The following is a 24,172-nucleotide window of genomic DNA, read 5'->3' as shown; positions in this document are numbered from 1 at the left end:
TCATTCTCATTTTACAGGGCCTGGGGTAAACAAAAACAATGGTGACAAAACATTGGGTGAGCGATGAGGAACATTCCGTCCCTGATCTCTCAGAATCTGAACAGGGGTTTGGACGCAGCCTACAATTTTTGATCCCCCTACCACCAGATACGTCTGGAGAAACCTTTTAGGGAGCAAAGAGAGCAGAGGAGAAGGGGAAGAAGGCAAAGATCTGTTGCAGGACTTTACCTGCTGCTTATGCAATGCTCAATATTATTCTTACAACACTTTCATAAAATTATTCCCTTTTCACAATAGCCTTGTAATAAAGTAAGTCTGATTCACACTGAGAAGTTCATGTTGCGTTACACACACAGTTTTATCAATGACCTTGATTGGCATACCAGAACATTTAAACATTTACCTTGTTGCTACTGCTTCTGCTAAAGTTGCTTATTTTTGTTTAAGCTGTTAGTGTTGCACGGCAAAATGTTTTTGGTTTACAGTTTACATGACACTTCAATATAAATGTTATAGACTGTTTGCCAAGAAAAGTTAAGACAGGTTTACAGTTGTCTGTTAAAAAAAAGCAAGGAAAAAGACTGGGCTGTCCAAATATATTGTAGATATTTTGTTTCTTATACTTTTACACCCATCTCTTTCCAATTCAGATTCCCAAGATTTGCATGTACTGGTAGAACACACACGTAATGCAACACATCCACAATTTATTAACTTGCCAGTATTTTTTTTTTTTTTTTGGTGCTTTCAAGTCAGTTCTCGACTCCTGACAACTGCCTGGACAAGTCGCAGCAATTTACTTGGCAAGATTTTGGAAGTGGTTTGCCATTGCCTTCATTTTTCTGGGGCTGAGAGAAAGTAACTGGCCCAAGGACCCCCAGCTGGCTTTGTGCCGAAGGTGGGACTAGAATTCACGGTCTCTCGGTTTCTAGCCTGATGCCTTAACCACTACACCAAACCGGCTCTCTGCAATTTATGAACTTGTCAAATAAATTACTGTTAACCATTTTTGGATGGTAAAAACATCCATATTTGGTTGCAGGCGTCAGCTTGTCAGGCCATGCCGTGAACAGAATGGTAATTTATAAGCTTCAAATAATGTCACACTTCTTTAAAAGTGATATCAAACAGCAATACTGGAAAGCATTTTTAGAAGTACACTACATATAATGCTTAAAAAGAAATCAAATCAAATGAATATATTTATATACTTACTGGTTTAATTCTATATCTAGGATGAAAGAAGATCCGAAAGCATCCACCTGGAAGCTGGCTCTAGCGATGTGAGTGGACTGCAATATAAAAACAGTCGGTTAGCTACAGATCATTGTCCTGAAAGCAATACAAACAAAATTCTGTATCAGTGCAAAAGTAAAGAAGTCCTACATTATGCTATATAATTGAGGAGTTTTTAGAGACAGAAACAAAAGAGTTGACTGTATCATTATTTTATATATTTTTTATTCCCACATATTTAACAATTTTAGAATTTTTATTTATTTTATTTTTCTCAAATTTATATGGCCATCATCTCACACAAAGTGACTCTGGGCAGCATACAATAAAACCAACCATTAAAACATTCTACAAGACCACTTTAAAAACTATTAAACACGAATAAAAACAAGATCATGAGAGGGAATGCATCAGAATGTTACATGTGATGCAGCCAGCACGTAGGCTGTATGTTGCCAGGGGATCCCCAGACCAGTTGAAAAAAACATGTTTTCAGGGATTTCCGGAATGTCACAAGGGTTGGGGCTATCCTCAACCTTGGGGGGGGGATGATATCAAGGGCAGATGCCATGGCAGAAAAGCCCCATCTCCTAGGTCCAGTCAGATGGAACTCTTTTACAGATGGGACCCACAGCAGGCCTCTCTCCTGCCAGACCTGATGGGATGGGTAGATATAACTGGGGAGAGGCGTCCCTCAGATAACATGGTCCCATACCACATAGGCTTTAAAGGTCAAAATTTAAAACCTTGAATTAGACCTGGAAGCAAACTGGAAGCTCACAGAGCAGAGGTGTAACATGCATCCTTCTAAGGGCACACATAACTGACTGTGGTGCCACATTTTGCACCAGCTGAAGCTTCTGGATATTCTTCAAGGGAGCCTGATGTAGAGCACATTACAGTAGCCCATTTGGGAGGTGAAGAGATCTCTAAAGTTGGCACAGCAGTATTGGATTTATGTTTAGGTAGTCCACGGGTTATGATGGCAATTGGGACCAGAATTTCTGTCGCTAAGCAATGTGGTCATAAAGCATGATGTCATGTGACTGCATTGCTTCGTGATGACAGACCTGGTTGCTGTCATAACTCGAGGACCATGTGGGTCATTAAGCGAGGACCTCACATGACCACGATGTGGGAAGAGGCAGGAGTCCCAGGCAAGCAGGCTGGCAGGTGAGAGCTACAAGCAGGTGGGTGAATGCCACGGGAGGACACTACAGAGCATGGGCAGGTGGGTTCCATGGCTGGGGGCTCCTTGGGAGAAAAAGCAGCAGGAGCAGGAGCGACTTATAGGAGCAGCTTGTGACCACCTGCTGACTTCCCCATTGACTTTGCTTGTGGGAAGCTGGCAGGGAAGGTTGTAAAGAGTGATCACATAACCGTGGGATGCTGCAATCACTGTAACTGCAAACCAGTTGTCAAGCGCCTGATTTGTGATCATGGGGACACTGTGACAGCCACAACTTCGAGGACCAGTCATAAGTCCCCCTAGTTCAGTGCTGTCATCACTTTGAACAGTAGCTGAACGAGTGGTCATAACCTAAGGACTACCTGTAAAATCTCTTAGGAGGCACCAATGATAGCACTTCTTAGTAAATCCACTGACAACACTAGTAGGCAGGGGCTGCAAGGTGGAACACACAGTATTTAAAAAGCCAATTTTAAGTTAGAAGTGCACCTCTTCTTTCCTATGATGGCCTGCTAAGTGGTGCCTGAAAAATCAAGAGCAAGCCACAGGAACCTTCTCCAGCACACAGGCTGCTTTCCCAGGACATTAAAGTCCTGCAATTGACTACTTCTTTCCAGGTCAGTAGGTGGAAGAGGTATCTACTCCTCTAGCCCACAGAAAGTTTCTAAAATAGACAACTGTTCTTCTTAAACATAGCAAATCACCCTCCAAACTGTAAAGAAAAATATTAAAAAGCAAACCACCTGCTTTGCACTGCTGCACAACCACACAGGTGATACTACTCTATTCATTTTACTTCATTGCCCCAGATAATAGGACTCTGCCCTTCCTCTCCCTGCCAAGTGGTCACTGCTCGGCTTTTCAGAATGTTGCCCAGTGTTAGATTTAGTTGCCTTTTCTGGCCTTCTGTTTTAACTGACTTAGTTTAGAAGACTATGCTATGTTAATAGCAGGTCTTTTTTCCTGCTGCTTCTGCAGAACCATTGTAGAGCATACAGAGGTATGGGTGGTTGTTCTTGTTGTTTATTCATTTAGTCGCTTCCGACTCTTCGTGACTTCATGGACCAGCCCACGACACAGCTTCCTGTCGGTCATCAACACCCCCAGCTCCCCCAGGGACGAGTCCGTCACCTCTAGAATATCATCCATCCACCTTGCCCTTGGCCGGCCCCTCTTCCTTTTGCCCTCCACTCTCCCTAGCATCAGCATCTTCTCCAGGGTGTCCTGTCTTCTCATTATGTGGCCAAAGTATTTCAGTTTTGCCTTGAATATCATTCCCACAAGTGAGCAGTCTGGCTTTATTTCCTGGAGGATGGACTGGTTTGATCTTCTTGCAGTCCAAGGCACTCTCAGAAGTTTCCTCCAACACCACAGTTCCAAAGGATCAATCTTCCTTCTCTCAGACTTCCTTATGGTCCAGCTCTCGCAGCCATATGTTACTACGGGGAACACCATTGCTTTAACTATGCGGACCTTTGTTGTCAGTGTGATGTCTCTGCTCTTAACTATTTTATCAAGATTTGTCATTGCTCTTCTCCCAAGGATTAAGCATCTTCTGATTTCCTGACCGCAGTCAGCATCTGCAGTAATCTTCGCACCTAGAAATACAAAGTCTTTCACTGCTTCTACATTTTCTCCCTCTATTTGCCAGTTATCAATCAAGCTGGTTGCCATAATCTTGGTTTTTTTGAGGTTTAGCTGCAAGCCAGCTTTTGCACTTTCTTCTTTCACCTTCATCATAAGGCTCCTCAGTTCCTCTTCGCTTTCAGCCATCCAAGTGGTATCATCTGCATATCTGAGATTGTTCATGTTTCTTCCAGCAATTTTAACTCCAGCCTTGGATTCCTCAAGCCCAGCATGTCGCATGATGTGTTCTGTGTACAAGTTGAACAGGTAGGGTGAGAGTATACAGCCCTGCCGTACTCCTTTCCTGGAGCAGCTCTTACAGTGGCAATAAAGAATATTTTTTATCAGTATAGGATCCTGATTACCACACTCAGCCTGAGTAAGATGGACCTTATCTCAGTCAGTTAGACCCTAACTCTAAAAAATCAGTTGTTTTCTTACCTATAGTATCTCTATTTTGAGTGATTAAGGGTCAACTTGTTCCCATACATAGGGTTCAGAATGTTAGTTAGAACCTGGCTCTCAGCACAAGAAGCATTTTATAGATGAGAAATAATAGGCAAACACAAATGGCTAACTTATTGTGAGATACTAGAATTTTGTCAAGGGGAATGTAAAATAAAATCAAGAGAAGAATTGGTGGCAGAGGGATATAGGTGTCAATAGTTTTCTTATTTACAGTTATTAGATTTAAAGTAGACAAAAGAGGTTATGGTTATGAGTTTGAAACAGAATTGTGTACAAATGATGAACATGTCATTGCTAAAATGAATAAACATTTGAAACAGAAGAACAAGTGAAAGAACGTATGATAAAGTGGGCTAATAATTTTGGTTATAATATACAGATGGAACAATGGGAAAATATGTGGTTGAAAGGACTGAAATTTACACTATGTTATAATCTTAAAGAGAATTTTTATAAAATGATGTTCCATTGGCACGTCACCAGAGAAATTGTCTAGAATGTATAAAGGCGCTTCAAATTTATGTTGGAAATGTGAACAAACAAGAAGGGACTTTTATCATGTTTGGTGGACATGTAAAAAAACCCACAAAATTTTGGATTCAAATGCACACACTGATTCAGAAGATTTTAAAGATTAATATACAATTGAGATGGAGGTTTTTCTTTTGGGATTGATGGACAAACAGTTGGGAAAAAAATCATGGAATTTTGTTTTTGTATATGGTAACTGAAGCAAGATTATTGTATGCACAAAGATAGAAAGATTCCAGTAAATTTCATGGGCAAGTAGGAACTTGAACCCAAGTCCAATATCTTAACCATTACACTAGCTGATTTTCTCCAGCAGTTTGAAATTAGTATAGTATAGTACAGTACAGTACAGTGGCAGAACCTTTCTTGTTAGGAACTATGTTGTCAAACATAGTTGTCCGACCAGTATCTTCTGAAACCATTCCTCCAGAAAGGCCTGGAATTACCACAATACTGTGTCTCTTAAGCCAAACACAGATATATCGTTGGAGAGATCTAAAAGAGGATTCAATTCCTCAATACAAGTCATCCACCAGAACAATTGAAGCTGCCTCTGTCCCCAAGTAGGTCAGAGACTAAATTAGAATGTATCTAAATAATTAGAATAATTCCACACTGAATCAGTTTGAGAAATCCCTGTATGCCCCAATGCTTTGCCCAAGTAGGTAATGATGCCTACTCCACCACTCAAGAATGTATTAATCATTTCTGAGGTCTAAAATTCCAACTCAGCTCTGGCAGATTTCATAAGCAAAGATGGATATGGGTCAAGAGACTGTGTGATAGGCCTCAGTCATACAAACAGTTTGTCCATATCTTCAAGCTGCACAACTGAAAAGTAACTACCACACAACTAGACATCGATCTATCTCCATCCATGTCCAAATCTATCAAAACAACAGTAACTACAAGAGCTTGGATGCAGGCTATTTTATCCATCAGACTTCTAGGAAAAAGTTCAAGGTTTGTATCCCAACACATGTAGCAAAGAAGCTCTTTATCGCTATCCAAACCATCTTGACTACACAGCACTGGACATAAGCAAAGTAGTGTGAAACCTGGTTTTGACCAAGTCAGAAGCAAACAACCTGAAACCAGTTATCTGTTGCATTAACAAAGCATGCCCATTCATCCCATATAAAAAATGTCAGGTCTTCTACCTGTTGCACCATGCAGGTGAGAGATAAAGAATTGAATCTCGATGCTACTATAAATATGACTTTCATTTTATATTTGGCTTTCTTCATTCTTGAAGTTACTTGCAAGAGATCTGCATCCTTGAACCATTGACTGTGCAGCTACCAGTTCTTGTATCAGCAAAAAGACAGATAGGTGGCAGTAAGAAATTATGAGATCTGAATTGATCATGGATCACTATGCTTTGGCAATCACAGATCAACATGAAGTCAGTATATAGCAACAATTTAAAAAAAGGGAGGCTCACATGTTAGGGAAAATAAAACAGATTAAACTTTAACCCCAAAAACACTTATTGTAATCCTAATATCTACATATAATATGTGGCTGACGTAGAACATGGCACTGTAACCAAGGATGTCTTTGTGCTCCAGAAGATTGCTTCTGGTCAGGGAATGTGAAACATGCAATATTTGGTAACCTACTTAAATCTTCTGTGCCTCCCCAAAGCTCTTTCCAAACAGTTCAGAATTTATATTGAGCCTCCAGCAATAGGAATGATTTGAATAGGTGCAAACAACTACCACTGCATATAAACCACAGGTGAAAACCGTGATGATGACACAGAAGTAGTGGTATCATGACACAAAACTTGTCCTTATGCAATTGCATGGTGACATCTGATGTGAGCTTGTTAGATGCAAGGTTTGTATTATGATGTCATAGCAGTTCATCACTTGCCCCCTAACTTTGCCCCTTTCACACAGACATCTATGGTCAAATCGACATAAAGGAGATCATGCTGTTGAGGAAGCTGGAAAATGATTAAACATCAAAAGATGGAACATTTTTATCTGAGAAAAGGATTATTTAATTTTTTAATCTTATTTAAAAAAGAGACTGTAATATGAGATTTTTAAAATTACGTTTAGTATTGCAATGGTATGTGGGAAAGACCTTGGGAGACAGAGTGAAGAGAGGTTGCCTAGGGAATGGTCAGATAAGAGAGGGCACAGCCCACAGCTGGACAGTGGGCAAAGCAAAAGGCTCAGAAGGGACCCTCCCTAGCTTCTCAGGCTGTAAAGGAGAAGGTGAGAGAGCTGTACTTTCAGTCTTGCAAGATTCTGTTAATGTAGCCTTAAAATAAAGTAGAATTAGCTCATCTGGTTGTGTTTCCTGCCTAGTCTACCTGGGAAAGCTGACAAGTATGGAGAAAGTGGAAAGAGAAATGCTTTGTGCTGTTTATGCCATTAAAGCTCATGGTCTCCCATGAAACTTGTTCAAACTAGGTTTAAAAAACTAAGAGAAAGTAAGTCTTTACATAGCATGTAATTAATTTTCTGCTGGCATTTAAACTACTGGCTCAGATAATTTTAAACCAGGAATTTAGAAATTTAGGAAAGAGAGGCTGAACCAAAAGTCCATGTTCAATGATAAACCAGCCACTGAGATACATACATCATATTAAGGCACTAAGTGGTTTATAAACTTAACTATTTGCCCTTATCCAAGAAACCACATTTTAACAAACCATGCTTGCTACAGTGCGCTGCAGTCTGCTTGTGCCCTTTCCAAAGCATCAGGTGACTAGTGTGAGAAACACAGGATGCAGGGCTAAATTTGGTCTTTCATTTGAAGAAATGAAAATCAATCCTGCCAATTATGTAGTCTTTCTGCCTTCAAAACTTCTTCCCCTGCATGCTCGGTCAATTTGTTACTTTCTAGAGCCCAAGTCAAGAATAAGTCTTCTTACATAACTGGCATCCCCACATAATTCTTGAGTGCTGGAAGTAATTAATTCCCTGGAAAACCATGGCTTTTGCTGGCTTTCACTCCACACATCATAAACCTGGTGGTGTACTGCAATACCATTTTCAATTATAAGTTTGGCCATTGCTAAGGGGTTTGTGTGCAAGTCACAGCCATCATGCAAATGTCTTTTCTCAATACTCCATGCAGCAGCTATCATCACATGGCTAACTGTATGTGTTCAACCACACATCACTTGATCTAGGCAGCTTTGGGCCTGCTACCACAGACCATTTAACCTCATGCAGGGCCGCAACTAGGGTCTGTGTCACCGGGGCAAACATGGATTCCGCGCCCATTTTGGAGTCCCCCCCAGCACTCATTTAGGCCCCCCACCAGTGCGGCGCTCAGGGCACATGCCCCAGTTGCCCCCCCCACAGTTGTGGCCCTGTCCCCACAGCAAATATGGCAACATTAAAAAGCAAACCAAACCATAGTTAATCACTATACATCAAAGACTCAATACACAATGATGGCTACCATATGGAACTCTTTAATTCTGTGTGTGTCCAACCGTATGGAGAGCAGCAGCTCTATTAACCACAAACAAACAAAAACCTTCTTTGCTCATTAATATTGAACTTTACATTCATGCATACAGTTTCAGTCTAAATAGCACTTATTTGTTTTTGTTTTAAACAGGAGAATTCAGGTCAACTTATTTAGATGAACAATCTTTTTTTAAGTTTCCAAAAATATAATTTTATAACAAAGAGGCAAAGATTCAAGGTCACATTAAAGTAATTCTGCACAACAATGCCTTTTGAAGACACTGAGATCCCCAGGGGCAGAAGTTCATTTCAGGGCTCTCTAAAACCAGCTTCTTCTCACTCCATCCCATGTTAGTATTATGTTTTTCTTCATGTGAAATCAATGGACCAGCAAGTACGAGTATGTGGGAAACCTAAAATAATAAAATAACTCTTAGGGGTATGTTTTAAGTGATTAGGCTTACTGTCCTGAATGAAAAGCATCTATCCATCTGAACGTTTCAAATACTGAATGAAAATATGGATCCACGCCATGTTGGGTTCCAGAGACATTGCCGTTACTGCCTTATTCCTGAAGAAGTACACCAATGCAGATTTTCCATGGCTGTTAAGGCAACACATGGGGGAATGATTCATTTAAGAATCTTGCAAGTATCTAAGATAACTCAAAAGACAGGCATGAATAGAAAAGAAAAGAAAAAAGACCAGAAAAGACAAGACAAGACAGAGATAAGACTTAAAATCAGTTTATGCCGAAGCATGTCCATAACATGAATACGAATTAAAGATTTTTTTTCATAAAGACATTCAGAAATAACGGATCTTGACTTCACTGCTTATAATTCTCAAGGAATAAATGACAGAGTGGAGAGGACAGGATTAAAAAGAGTGGCTTCTTTCTAGAAACACACACAAAAAGAAAAAAGAAAAAGAAAAATATAGTTCCTCTTTGCCCAAAAACTTTTCATCGGTCCATGTAAGATCAAGGATTATTCTACAAGCAGAATGGGTAATAAAAATGGTAGCTAGGGCCATATGCTTCTGGACCTAACCGTGACAAAACCAGAATGACAAAGGGGTGTGGAAACATCACAGTAGAAGCTCCACCCTTTCACACTAGGCCCAATGGATAAAGGAGAGAGGGAGGGAACACACAAGTTGGTATTTTCATTAGTTTAATTTGGGATGAAGAGAGTAGACGACAGTAGGTGAAATTAAATGAGTATTTTAAATAGGGCTACTTATTTTAAAGTGAGGAGGAAAGTGATCTGGGAAAGTCTAATCAAGTATTATAAAGTCAAAGCTTGATGAGACACTTACACTGACATTTTTATTAGTTTTACGACAACTGTAGACACACCCACTATCTGGCCTGTCTTCATGCAACCACAACATGTCCTCCATATCTAAATAGGGCCCTGGCCCTGATCCAAAGAAGAGTAACGTTCCACACTGCATACTGCACCACCAAGTGCTAAGTCAGTGATGGTTATCTACCCTGTTCCTCTGTACATTAAAATTGTAAAGTAATTTAGGGTCAGTACCTTTGTGACACATTATAAATTATAAATTAGCACTGCACTATGCACTGCTGAACTTGAAATGTGTATTAGTGTATCCTTTCCATTTTATTGGTTCTACCCATAGATCATATCCGGCACTGGAAAAAAATTCAGTATTCATGGAGGCAGTCAAAGGAAGGCTGTGATGGGCTTTTCCTGGAAAAATCGATTCACTCCTACTGAATTTGGAATTACATAGAAAATTGGAAGTGTAACAAACTAAGGATTAAGGAATAATTCTGTGGGGCTGTTTTATGGAATGTCAAGCTAATAAACAGCTGGACAGAGGTTGATACCCCTTAACAATACATGAAGGAGTTTGATGCATAGGTGTGGCAATACTTGTATATTGGATTTGTACACTATTTATAAATAATATACTGTACATAGGAAGAAAGTCCTATATTAATCTAAATTAGTCTGCAAATTTATTTATGCCATGTGTAAAAAACTAGTAGAATTCACAGTCCTACATAGAACTAAAGTTGTGATTTGGGGGTTTATTGGGTAAGAATTGTATTAAGCTTGAGAATAAGCTGGATTTAGTTTTAAACAAGAACAGCAGTGCTGGTCCCCCAAAGCCTTTGTAACCTGACAGAAGCGAATTGTTTTTAAATGCATTGGTCAGAACAACCTTCATTCTCTGAAGAACACACAGAGCAATGCCAGAACCACATTACTTATATTTAATCCAATCCAATATCCCTTTTGACCCTATCATTCCTGAGCCTTATTCAACATATCCTCAATATAAAATCTCCACTAATTTAATAAATAATTACCTTTACTGCATGGCAGATCTTGAATCATGCATTTTTCGTCCATTTGGACACCGCTGTTTTGAAATTCAGTTGCCATTGCCATATAGGCTGCAGGTGCAAACATGGTTACAAAAATCCTCCCCCCACGCCAATCCTTGGATTTGCACTCAGAAAAAGCTATGTGAGATTCACAGAAAAATAAAATTTCAAACTCAGTGGGTAATTTGCCTAAGCAATTACAACAGAAAGTTGTACAAAATGCCTTAGAAAAGGTTCTAACCAGTTTTGTCTTAATTTCTCTCACAAAATAACTAGGGGCTTTCATTTAATATGCATAAAACACCACCCAGAATTGCAATTGTGAGATGGGTGGCTATATAAATTGACTAAATAGAGAAATAAATAAGACTTTGAAGCAATCAAACTTGGCTACTATTTTATTTGTAGTTGGCGCTCATTCCTTCTTACAAATGACCTGGGCCTGGTTGGGGTGCAATGGGCTTTGACTCAACCCAAGCAAGACTGAGTGGCTTTGGGTTTGTGGGCCTCCCGGTGACAAGGTTTTTCCATTACTGGTCCTGGATGGGGTTGCACTGCCCCAGACAGACCCAGTGCGCAATCTGGGGGTCCTCATAGACTCACAGCTCCTGCTGGAAGAGTAGGTAGCAGCCGTGGCTAGGAAGGTCTTTGCACACCTTTGGGTTGTGCACCAGTTGTGCCCATTCCTGGACCAAGAGGCTCTGCTTACAGTCACTCATGCCCTCATGACCTCCTGTCTGGATTACTGCAATGCGCTCTACATGGGGCTGCCCTTGAAGAGCATTTGGAAGCTTCAGCTGGTGCAGAATATGGCTGCATGGGTAGTAAATGGAGTTGGATATTCGACGCACGTAACACCACTGCTACGTGAGCTGCATTGGTTGCCGGTGTGCTTCCGGGTGCAATTCAAGGTGCTGGTTGTCATCTTTAAAGCCCTTCATGGCTTGGGATCAGGTTACCTAAGGGACTGTCTTCTCCCAGTTGTTTCTGCCCATCCAATTCGATCTATTAGGTTGGGTATGCTGTGGGTCCCGTCGGCCAAGGAATGTCGGTTGGCTGGAACCAGAAGGCATGCCTTTTCATCTGTAGTGCCTGCCTCTGGAATATTCTCCCTACAGAGATTAGGATGTCCCTGATCCTGTAGACCTTTCTTAAGGCCGTGAAGACCTGGTTATGTGCCCAGCTCTGGGGCCCCAAACGTGTGAATGGTCCCGTTTCTTGGTTATTAGTTAAAGCAACGGTGTTCCCCGTAGTAATATATGGCTGCGAGAGCTGGACCATAAGGAAGGCTGAGAGAAGGAAGATCGATGCTTTGGAACTGTGGTGTTGGAGGAAACTTCTGAGAGTGCCTTGGACTGCAAGAAGATCAAACCAGTCCATCCTCCAGGAAATGAAGCCAGACTGCTCACTTGAGGGAATGATACTAAAGGCAAAACTGAAATACTTTGGCCACATAATGAGAAGACAGGACACCCTGGAGAAGATGCTGATGCTAGGGAGAGTGGATGGCAAAAGGAAGAGGGGCCGACCAAGGGCAAGATGGGTGGATGATGTTCTAGAGGTGACGGACTCGTCCCTGGGGAAGCTGGGGGTGTTGACAGGAAGCTCTGGCGTGGGCTGGTCCATGAAGTCACGAAGAGTCGGAAGCGACTAAACGAATAAACAACAACAATGCACTGCTTACTTGGTTGTTGTTGTTATTGTTAGTTGCCATCGAGTCGCTTACGATTCATGGTGACCCTACGTATAACAGAATGAAATGCTGTTCAGTCTTGCGCCATATGCCTAAGTGTTCCAATGTCTGCATCCATCACACTGAAGGTTTTCCTCTTTTCCGCTGGCCCAGCACCCGTCTGTCAGTTTGTCGTACTGTGGCGGCTTGCGTGTTGCTATGATGCCGGAAGCTCTGCCACCAGTAGTTCTACTACCAAAAGCGTCACCCAGGGTTTCAGCAGAGCTTCCAGACAGACTAGGGAGCAAGGCCTGGCAATCTGCTCCTGAAAACATGCCAATGAAAACCCTATGGCTTACTTGGTGGCCATGTATATTTATTCTGTAATTTAATGTAATTGTTTTAATTGATATTGTTTTTATTGTTTTATAGTTTTTATTGTTGTAAGCCGCTCTGAGTCACTTGCTGAGAAGGGCGGCTATAGAAATTGAATGAATAAATAAATAAATAAATGACCTTATTTTAAAAAAAAATATATGAAAAGTTTTCCAGTCCACAGAAAATTACACTAATTTAAAAAAACTATTGGTATATACAGAATTCTTACACAGGACAATGTTTCCTGCTGCAAATAATGTGGGCCAAACTCCATGAAAGTTTATCCCATATTCAGTTTGTTAGCCTTTGAGATACCCAAAAATTCTCTATTGAAGGTTATACCTCTAGATATAGTCCACTGATTTCTTCATATTTTGTACGCTGTTGTCCAGACTCCACTGCTCAAATATTTCTGAGTAATGTATAAACCCATTAAGCTTGGTTTCCTCATCCCATATTATCTCTGGATTCCTGAGATTTATTAAATAATAACAATTATCTGATTTTTTATTGAAACACTGCAGGAGTCTTTGTAGGGTGTGATCAGTAAAGTCAAGATGGTGGCCAAGAAGATGCAAGCTTTGATCATACTGTTGTGGCCCCCATCTTGACCTTTTTGACCATACCCCTAAATAATATGAGATTTTAATCAATTTAAAGACTAGCAATTTCATGTCTTATCCAGAACCCAACAGTGAATGAATCCATGGAGTTAGATCCAGTCCACCTTATAACTTCAGACTAGTCTTTCATTTATCAGAAAAGTCAAGGTGCCGTCTCTTGCACATAACCAATGATGTAAAAAATGATACTTTTGCCAGACTGAGCACTGTATATTTTTCACTGGATGAACTGGCTGAAGTACCTACAATCATTTTTTAAGGATTAAGTTATGCTTTGGAGAAAGGACTGTGAGTCAACTGGATGGATGGATGAATGGATGTTTGTGTGTGTGTGTATGTATGTATGGATGTATGTATGTATGTGTATATATATATATATATATATATATATCTCAAAACAGTGTTTATTCATAGCTGGAATGTTCTCCCCTCTCCCTCCCTCCTTCTTCAACAGCCATGGCACTCAACCTTTTGGCTGCTCCCACCTTCAGCTTTCACTGGTTTCCTTTTGAATTGAGATTAGGGCCTCAAAAACACAAATGGTTTAATTCCCAGAACTCCATTCTGATTCTTTTTTTTAAAGCATTTTTAATTATTATTAGTTGTTCAAAATATAATTAAGACACATAATGCAGAATATAAGACCCACAGACTACAAGTCTAAAAAAGAAACAGGAAAGGCTAAAACGGTGCAGGAATAAGCAAAAAAGCGTATCAGACCAGTGGCTTCTGACCTTTTCCAGCACAGGCATAAAAGTACTTAAAAGTTAATCTCTTACTATTAATTAAACATTTAGTAACATTGTATCTCTAAAATCAAACCGTTCAATCATCAAAACCTAAAATCAAGACTTCATTCTTTTGCATTACAAGTGACTAGTCCAAGAGCTGCTTCCAGATGGAAACGAATCTAGTTACAGTGTTTTCTCTTATCAATGCTGTCAGCTTAGCCATTTGCACCAATTCCATCAACTTAATCATCCAGTCCTTCCTTGAGGGAATTTGTGCATCCTTCCATCTTTGAGCATATTAGAGTTTTGCTGCTGATATCATATATAAGAACAGAGTTCCATGTTGCTTTTCAAGCTGTTGGTCCATCAAACCCAAGAGCAACAGCTCCGGCTTCCATTTTAAGTCCACTTTAAGAATCTTTTCAATAGTAGTACATATTTGGTTCCAGAATTTCTTAGTTTGTCCACAAGTCCACCATAAATGATAGGAAGTTCCTTCCCCCTGTGAGCATTTCCAACAGACATTTGATATCCCATTATACATTTTAGACAGCTTATCAGGAGTTAAATACCAACGGTACATCATTTTATAAAAATTCTCTTTCAAATTATACTTCAAAGTGAATTTCAGACCTTTGTTCCACATATTTTCCCACTGTTCTATCATAATATTGTACCCAAAATTCTTAGCCCATTTAATCATACAATCTTTAGCATATTCATCTTCTTTGCCCCATTAAGCCTTAAAGGAAAAAAAATGAAACCAACTTTGAATCATTACGGAAAAATAGAATCATACAGCCTTGAAATCAATCCACATACTTATTCTTAATTTCTTATCCCACCTCATAATAAACCAGAACATTTATTTGTCTCCATATTATAAACAGGACGTTTTTTAATAAATGAATCAAGGAGCCTGAATGCCTCCCTTAGAAAGTCCACAAAAAACTTCCCACGTAACAGAGCTATCTTTCTTGAAACAAACCCTGAGACAAACAGACCAATTGTTATCTTGCAAGTCGAACTGTATCTCTTTCATGAGCAGCACATACTCATCAGCTAACTTTTCTTCACATTCTGGATTTTCACGATTGGGAAAAATACCTCCTTCTTAATAAATCTCTTCCTCTCCTTTCAGAAAATTCTCAGCCAATTGATACATTTTAAAAATAATATTCCGAACGTCTTGCAAAATAGCTTGAGTAGTTTCATGGAGAATTTGTTTGAAATCAGCTCGCAGCTCAGCACAGAGTCCTGAAACGATCCCCTTAAGGTCTTCTATAATCCAATAAGTAAAATCTAGCTCCCTATGAAAAACTTCCAGAAGCTATTGAATGATATTGACAAAACAAAAAGTATGCAAACCAGCAGATACAGCATCCAAGGAAAGTGAACAGAAAGCTAAAAACTCAAAACATCAAATTAAGCGTGTAAGAAAAAGTTACATCCTTCAAGATAGATATAAAAATAGTAGCGGAGAGATGCTTATTTATTCTCAGTCCTCCTTAAATTTTAAATGGGAAGTAAGCCAGCAGTTAAAGGAAGGTTTAAAAAGTAATCCAAAAACATTGATGTTTAACACCAAGAGATTTGTTTCTTCTTGCAGTGGAGAGTTTCTCTTGAGGTACAAAACTTAAAAAATATATAAATTGGATGATTTAGGAATGAGAAAGGCTCAACCTAGTGTCCCAAAGGGGCTGCAGCATGGTCTGGAAGATGGTGGTATCCCTGACCCCCATCTCCTCTTACCAGATTAGCACCAATGCTGTTGACGATCCTCAGGCTACAAGGTGACGTTCTGAAGTACAAACGGGGTGATTCCAAGTGTTTTCTATCCATGAAAACACTCCAGGGCAACAGGAAAAGCCTGCCTGCACCCCCAAAAAGAGTTCCACACTGCCAGGTCTGCCTGCTGAGCTCGTGAGCAGTCTGTTCAGTCGGCCATCTTCTCCACAGCCAACTCATATATTTATTAACTGTTATGCATGTTCTCCAGACTGATCTTTTGTTTTGGCCCTAACTTTCCTAACAGATGTAATGCAAACTGCCTGCATTTCTCCCAGAGTCATTAATTATTTTTGGAATGCTGACATGGACCTAGAGAAATCAGACCCTCAATTCACTAGATCTCCTTCCCAGCAGGGCCTTCCATATCCAGACTCCAGGGAACTGATAAAAATGTGACAAAAAGCAGAAATAGCCACCATCCAACTTAGAGAAAACATGAAAAAATAGAAAGTTGCCATTAAACAAAAACTCTGGAATCAGACTATAATTTCTATGCCTTCCTTAATAAAATGCCTCTGGCAGCATTACAGTTTGCTTACTTTAAAGCTAGCTTTTTATTGAAAGAATAAGGTAGAGTTTTAAGGTATCATTTGTTATTCACTTTAAACTTAAATGAGTTTTAAACTGGGAGATAGCACATATGATCATAAATAAATGGATGTTCCATTTCAAATAAAAATGTTGGTGATGCATATATCCCCTTGAAATGCATATTACTTCTTCTAGACAGCATGGACTTCTCCATCATTCAGGACTAAGCATCGGCCTGTTTCAGCTTTGCACCTTGATCCTCCTCTGGGCAATCCCAACACACTGGAAAAACTTCAACTGAACTGTTTTTGTTTTCAAAACAACATGGCTTAAAATGAAATATGAATTAATGCAAGCAAATGAAAGCATTCTTGTGGTTATCAAAAATGAATCATGATTGTACTGACTGGATTGTAAGGTAGCTTTTGAACTTGTAGTTATTATATACAGTATCTAATGTGTCCAATACTGTAACCAACGTTCTTTGGATGAATTATCAAATTATTTAAAACAGTAAAAGTTCCCCCAAAACATTTTTTTTTAAAAATACAAACAATTAGGTCAATAAAATGGAATAAATTGTGCAGGAAACATAGAAAATCCATTATTCCAGGGTTGAATACGCACTTAAACTGAGAATAAAAAGATTAAAAATGTCTGGCCTTCCATTGCTTTCTCCTCTGTTTGTTACTGATGCTGCCTGAAAAACGTCTCTGAGAAACTGCAGGCTTTCCTGAATAATCTAAGACAGATTTGAGCAATCTACAATCCCCCAGCCTGACTTCTGTGGCCTCCAAAGGACTGCAAGATCACAGCAGCAAAACTCAGCAGCAAGTCAACAATTTTCAGCACCTTGCTTGAAATTTTAAACTGCATTTAAAAAATAAATTAAGTGCATGAAAACTCCAGCAGGTGCAACACACCTTTTTTGCAATTTTTTAAAAGCCCATTTTCCGTCCCTCCAAGGTATATTTTTCATATCCTTGTTAGGGATATCCACAGGGTATAATCAAAAAAGTCAAGATGGTGGCCACAATGGTGCAATCAGAGCTGTGCCTGGTTTTTATCTGTGACACTTCAATAGCACCTTTATGGCTACCATGTGGACTTTTCTGACCACACCTTGTGGACACCCCTGCTCCCTGTATATAAGGGGCCAGTACAACGTGATGATGGGAAAATGAAAACATGTGAATTGTGACATGACACAAACCCCAGCCTTTCCAATTTGAGGCCCAATGTCATATGCAAGTACATAAATGACACAATGCACATTTTAACATTTGTCAGTTCCCCACGGATACGTCCTTTCAGTCCTCAGATGACCAGCATTTCTAAGAAACGAAAGTATGCATACTCCCCAATGTAGGATGGGGGAGAAACAAAAAAATGTCCTTAAGTGGAATTAATTCTAGTAAACCATAAATACTTTTCTACATAAAAGAAAGAAGATGAGAACTACCCGACCTTCTATGGTCACGTGCTACAAGACAATGAGACTGTAAGTCATGCATTATCTTCACCACCATGAGGTTGCCATTAGAATTGTGGATCAAGGAGTCATCACAAGTACACAGATCAAGTTGGTGCTGTACAGATTCATCACCAGTTTATCCTTTGGCCATTCAAAGTCAAACCTTCTCCTTAGCTACCCCAGACCTTTGGAATGCACTCCCTGCAGAACTGAGGGTCCTAACATCTCTGCTGGCTTTTTAAAATGCCCTAAAACATAGTGTACTTTTTAAAGTAAGCTTTTAAAGCAAGTTGTTTTAATATTTCTGGCATAACTGTTTCCTTATAAACATTATAAAGATTTCAGTAGTCAGCAATATAATCATTAATAAATGCTTTAACTGCCCTGGCACATTCACTGTAAACACATGAGCAAACATCTACACTAGTTTTAGGATATCCATTTACTTGGGCTTTACATTAGTGAAGTATCAAATTCAGCCATAATAGGGGTAGGTAGTCTTTTTGTGCTCAGGAACTATACTTTTTTCTCCATTTTTTTTTTTAAGTAGGGAATGGGGAATGAAATGCTGATATCTCAGAAGGGGTGGATCTTGTGCTCACAGGAGGGAATTAAAGCTGCATTAAAGTCAAAGTTAAAGAAGAAATTAAAGTCATAGGATTAAGTCTAGTGACCCCTACTTTGTCACTTATTTCCAACCAACAATCTGCAGGAATACAATCACAGTTGTTCACTAATACCACCAGGGCTGCAAAGGGTGCCCATGGACACAATTTAGCATGCTGATCCATACCAGAATGCCTTTAGACTGTACCTCCTCCCCCCTGAATACTGATCCTCATGTCCTCCCTTTTATTGATTGCTGGAATTCCATGAGATTTTGATAGCCTTATGAAATCTCTCAGCAAACTTGCAGTTGTTAGCAAATTCTCTGTAATGTCACTCGGGAGTCAGAAAAAGTTGCCAAACCCTAATTTAGCATTACATGAGCAACCCAAAAGACATCTTGTTTTTCTGAGTTTCTCCCTGCCTTTTTCATTTCAGCATCATCAAGGAAGAGATGGGAACTTCGCTTTACTCAAGATTTGCCATATGACTTAGAGTAATAAATTGTGGTTAATGATAATCAGGGGCTATTTAAAACAGCTTTTCCCAGTCTGATACCCTCCTAGGCAGTGTTTCTCAACCTTGGCAAAGACGTGTGGGCTTCAATTCCCAGAATTCCCCAGCCAGCATCAAACTCTTCAATTCAAAAAAATAAAAAGTGATTTGCCATGTCTTTCTCTAGGATTTTTTTTTTTTTTAACTTTCCCACCTAGCCTACAATCTTAAGTTTCCCATGCAGGTATCTGCTAGATCTGACCCTGTTTACCATTTTTTTGAAGATCAGCCAAGGTTGTTATGTGCTGCTATTTAGCTTATGTTATGTCTATTGACTTCAATTACTGCATTATGAAAATAACTGTGGGATTGACGTGGAAATTATATATCTTAACTACTGTACAGCAAAACATTTGGCAAAGTAATGTCTTGACAGTCTGATTAGCAAGAATAGCAAATCTATTTGGTAGATCTACCACTGGCTCAAAAATCTTACTCAGAGCATGCTCATCAACAGATCCACATTCAAACTGGAATGGACTGCTGCAAGTTTCAGTTCTGGGCCCTGCACTCTGCACTTGCAATGACTTGGATGAATACAGAGAAGGAATGCATACCAAAACTGCAGATGACAGAGGACTACTACTATTTTTACTTCAAAGTCTTTTAGATTAGTCTAGAATTAGAGGACACATTTCAAATTTATGCATAAGTTTCATTCTGATCTTTGTCACTGTTTAATTGTCTCCTGATTTATTTAATTTAATTTACAGAGTTTATAGACTGCTCCAGTCAGAACCATCACTGTGTGTCCTATAAGCCCTATAAATATACTTCAATCTTGTCCCATAATTGTAACCTAAATCTGAACTAATTCTAACCAAAAAACTTGAGTACAATTTTTAGACTGACTTTGAAATAAAAACAGTATAAGTTTTAGGCCTGTGCAGCATACATAGCAGCTTTGCATAGCACCCACAGCAGCTCTGCATAGGACCCATCAGTAATCCACCAGTAAAGCAGTTGTGTCTTTTCCTGGGTTTACACTGTACAATTGTGTACAGGTATGTACACACTCTGAGGCACCCTCTTCCTTTGATTCTAAGTGCCACACAGCCCTAAGATCACTCTGTTTAACTTTCAATGCAATCCTATGTAAACATAGAATGAAGACATCGTTCAATGGGACTTACCCTTTTGCAAACATACTTAGAGTTGCAATCTTAAAACAGCACAATATTATGGATGACTATTTAAAATAAAATTTCATTCAGCTCAAGGATGCTTTCTTGAGTTAAATGTGTAGAAGACCGAATAAATAAAAAACTTGGTTTACAAATGGGATTCTGGGTACCAAAATCTCTTTCTAAAACCCCTTAAAAACTAAGGTCTCAAATACATTCCAGATGAGAGGAAATCACAACCATTTTATATTCAAAATGAGATCATAAATCAGAATTCCAAAGAAGCACAGATTTCTGTAGTTTAGCTCTTCACAGAACATCCTGTCAGGAAGTTAGGAAAGACTTAGCCAGTCATTGATTAGAGGCACTTGAGAAAGCTTTCAGTGAGCACCCTGAAGTCTCCCAGGATAGCTTTTAGGTAGGACAACTATATATTGCTGCCAAATCCAATCCCATCTTGCTGAAAACACACATTTCTATGCTGATGGTTACATTTCCAGGAGACACAAACAGGGTCAAGCTTCTTGCTTGCTCCCTCTTTCTCTCTCCGGCGCAGGCCCGCACACACACACACTGAGGCTTGAACACCACTCCATTCCGAGGATTTAATCTTTCCCAAAGACATCCCTGCCAAGGGATTCCAAGATCCAATACTGATCAGCAAATTCTCCATTAAATGCGGTTCTCCAGGTACATGGAGACTCCAATACCCCTAACCCCAAACTGCACCTGGCGCGCGGGGAGGGCGGGGGTTTGCCAGTTCAGTCTCAATTCAGCACAACACCTGGCTGGGCGGAGGCTGACCTCGGATCGTTCCCTGGTGTGTGTGTGTGTAGATGGCCACACTCCCTCCCCGCGTGCTGCAATTTCTATGCACGGCGCATCAGGCGCGTAGTCGCGTTTTGGAAGAATCCACCGGCGCCGCCTCCTCCCAAGCGCCCGTCTCCGAGCAACAGAAAATCCCAAAGAGCGGGCGGGCCTCGCTCTGCCTACTCCGCCGCTGGCGCCGCTTACCTGCTTCCCAGCAGAGCTGCGGCCAACGCGAGTGTCGAGCAGGTCGTGAGGAGTTTCGTTGCCTTCGCTGGCGCTATAGAGGAGCCGAAAAGGGACGCTCTTCTGTCTCTCCCTGAAGCGATCCGCAGCCTTTCTCTCCATTTCAGTCAACAAGGTGTCTCCTGGGGGTGGGGGGAGACGGTAGCGGTCAAGCAATTTGGGCCGGAAGGGTTTGGCTCATAAAGATGACCCCTGGTTACGGGGCGCGGGTGGAAATGGGGCACTCGCTTTCCACTTCAGAGACAGAAAGCAAAGGCCAGCTCCATCTTACATGCATACATACATACTCTGTGTCTGTGTGCGTCTCTGCTATTTGCAATGAGCGCATTCTTACCCACACGCGCGCACGGCACGCAGCTAACCCTGGTTCCTCTCTCCCGGCCCGGCGCCTGGGATGCTGCACACCGCAGCGCCGAGAGTCACCCAACCCGCGCAGGCGAGCTCCCGGCAAGGCGAGCTCTTCCCCGGCCCGTCCAACAAACAGCGTCAGCCGCTCCCCAGCTGCAGCCGCGGGGCGAAGGTAAGGAGGCTCTTACCTGCGCGGCCGGAGCGAGCTTTCGAGAGCATTCCGACGGTCCAGAGCGTCAAGGAGAGCAGGGGAGTCGCGACATGCATGGCTGGCTCTTGCGGGGAGGCGGCGGCAGGAGGGAGGCGAGCCGCCCGCGAGAAGCGAGGATCACAAGGCGATCGGAGTGAGGGAGAGGAAAGGCGCTGCTGCTGCTAGCGGGAGAGGCGCCTCCTCGCCACCGCCTCAGTGCTGCATTGTGTGCCGCCGGCTTCCGCTCGCGTCGAGAGCTTTTACTGCATTGGGTATCTTGCTGTATCTCAGAGGCTTCAAGCTCCTCCCTTCTCGCTCTCCTCCTCCTCAGCCCCAGGGCGAGGGGGATCCACAGCCGGGCGAGGTGCCCTCCCTTTCTGCATCCCGCCGCCCCGATCTGGAGAAGGCAACCCGATGGCCGGGGTTCGGGGTGGGGGGTACACGGCAAGAGAGGGAAAATCTGGGAAATGCAGTTAGTTAAATTGGGGGGGTGGGAACTTCGAGCTCGACCCGCTGCTCTCGTTTCCTACGCCAAGGATGATCTTTTCGCTGAAGTTGAGAAATTATCTTTCCAGCCAATGTGGAGACGGAACAGGCCAAATAAACAGTAGTAACAAATCCAAAGGGTTGCTAGATGTTGACTGTGCGCATCCTGCTAAGCCACAATGTCATTTGCTTGCTTGCTGCTGGGAGTGGGTTGTGTGATTCCAGCCACTATGGTGTATAAACCACAATTGGTGGTTTAGCATCCACAGAACCAATTGGTGGTTTATACAAACCATGATTTGCTGCAAGATGTGAACCCACCACATCAAATAAAAGTTCAATAATTACTGGCAATGGGTATTTTAAGCAGTCAGAAATGATGACGTGGTAGACATTTGCTAAAAAGCTTCATTGCTTTTCTTGGAAGCCCAAATAAAGGCTGATTTTATTTCTTCACATGAAATGTGTAAAAGGAAAGAAACAGTCCTGAAAATAGATTCAGAAGCTACTGTTGGCTGAAGCGCCTGGGAATCTCCCCTTCACATTGGTTGGGTTCACACATCACTACAGTTCATGTTCTAAGCTTATGGGTTGCTCAACTACTTTTTTTTTTTATAAATCACAATTGGCTGAATTGCACTAGGGTGTTATGGGAGCCCAAGTTCTCTCTCTGTGTGTATGTGTGTGTTATAGAATTGCTATGTGGTGCCTCAGTTCTTACTCATTTTTATCTTAGACTGTATTATTTTAATGGGTTAGTTTTTATATTGTTGTTGGCCACCCAGATTTATGTACCTAAGATGGGCAATTATATAAATTTTCTAAAATAAATATATTTCTAAAATAAATACAAAAACTAAACAAGCCACATAATGTCTTATTTGATGTGTACGTCTAGCCAGCATGGCTTAGTTATATGTGGCACCAGGTCACTGTTGCTTATAAAATAGGCTATAGTTAAATATTATTACTTGTCTCAACCCAACCAGCTGTTGTCCATTTTATTGCTATGACATTCATAAACCATGATAATGCTGTTTAAAGTGGTTCTTAGGAGACAGCAGATGACTTGGGACTACAATTTCCAGAGTTCCCAATCACATGTAAGGAGAAAATATGCCATAGCATACTAGAGTTTTAAATGCCACTTTCTAGAAGGGTAGTTGTGTTAGTCTTTTGCAGCCCACAATCTTATTGAACCTATCCAGCACAATACATCCCAGAAAGAAAATAATCAGAAGACAGCATTGAGAACATTAAAACATAAGCTTTGGGAATTGGAATTTTCTAACATTCCAGATGTTGAAATTGAGCTCTGTGGGTCACAAGTTGGGATGCAGTAATTAACTTTGTCTACTATCTCCAAGAATGGTAATTTATAATCCAGCAAGACTTCCTTTTCTCTTCAGGTCAGGAGAAGGCAATCATAACATCTGGGACATTCAAAAGTATTTCAACTTACAAGCAAGGGACCAAAACTAGAAAGTTGCAAAAATGTAAAGATTGTTTTCTCCCACTGCTTTGGACAATGCTCACATTAAGTGCTTGCTAGCTGGCATCTAGAGGATTAGATCTATGATTAGGATCTAACAGCTAGCTTGCAAACCGTACAAGTGTGTCATCAGTGGTTCATATGCAACCAGGCACAGTTTTAAGGTATATTTTAATGTTCTTGTAACTTCAATGACAAGATGGGGAGAATACAGATGATGCACAAATTGGTCCAATAGAACTTCAAACGTTAGTTAAACGTGCTGGAAG

At 40.8% G+C, this 24,172-nt stretch overlaps 1 protein-coding gene across 1 annotated transcript in view; it reads right to left on the bottom strand.

The window, feature by feature from the left end:
- Positions 1-22,081, bottom strand: part of ADAM22 (ADAM metallopeptidase domain 22) — a 138,942-nt gene extending 116,861 nt beyond the window's left edge. The window contains exons 1-3 of the mRNA XM_063303593.1: positions 21,924-22,081; positions 21,349-21,509; positions 1,216-1,292 (exon numbers count right to left, since the gene is read on the bottom strand). Of these exons, the coding sequence (XP_063159663.1) occupies positions 1,216-1,292; positions 21,349-21,509; positions 21,924-22,002 (317 nt within the window). The 5' untranslated portion in view covers positions 22,003-22,081. The remainder of the gene's footprint in view (positions 1-1,215; positions 1,293-21,348; positions 21,510-21,923) is intronic.
- Positions 22,082-24,172: the final 2,091 nt, after the last annotated feature.

The sequence above is a fragment of the Candoia aspera genome, chromosome 4 (genome assembly GCF_035149785.1).
Source record: "Candoia aspera isolate rCanAsp1 chromosome 4, rCanAsp1.hap2, whole genome shotgun sequence".
In the NCBI taxonomy this organism is placed as follows: Eukaryota; Metazoa; Chordata; class Lepidosauria; order Squamata; family Boidae; genus Candoia; species Candoia aspera.
Note: the sequence above shows the minus strand (reverse complement) of the source record. Positions and strands in the feature narration are given on the sequence as shown.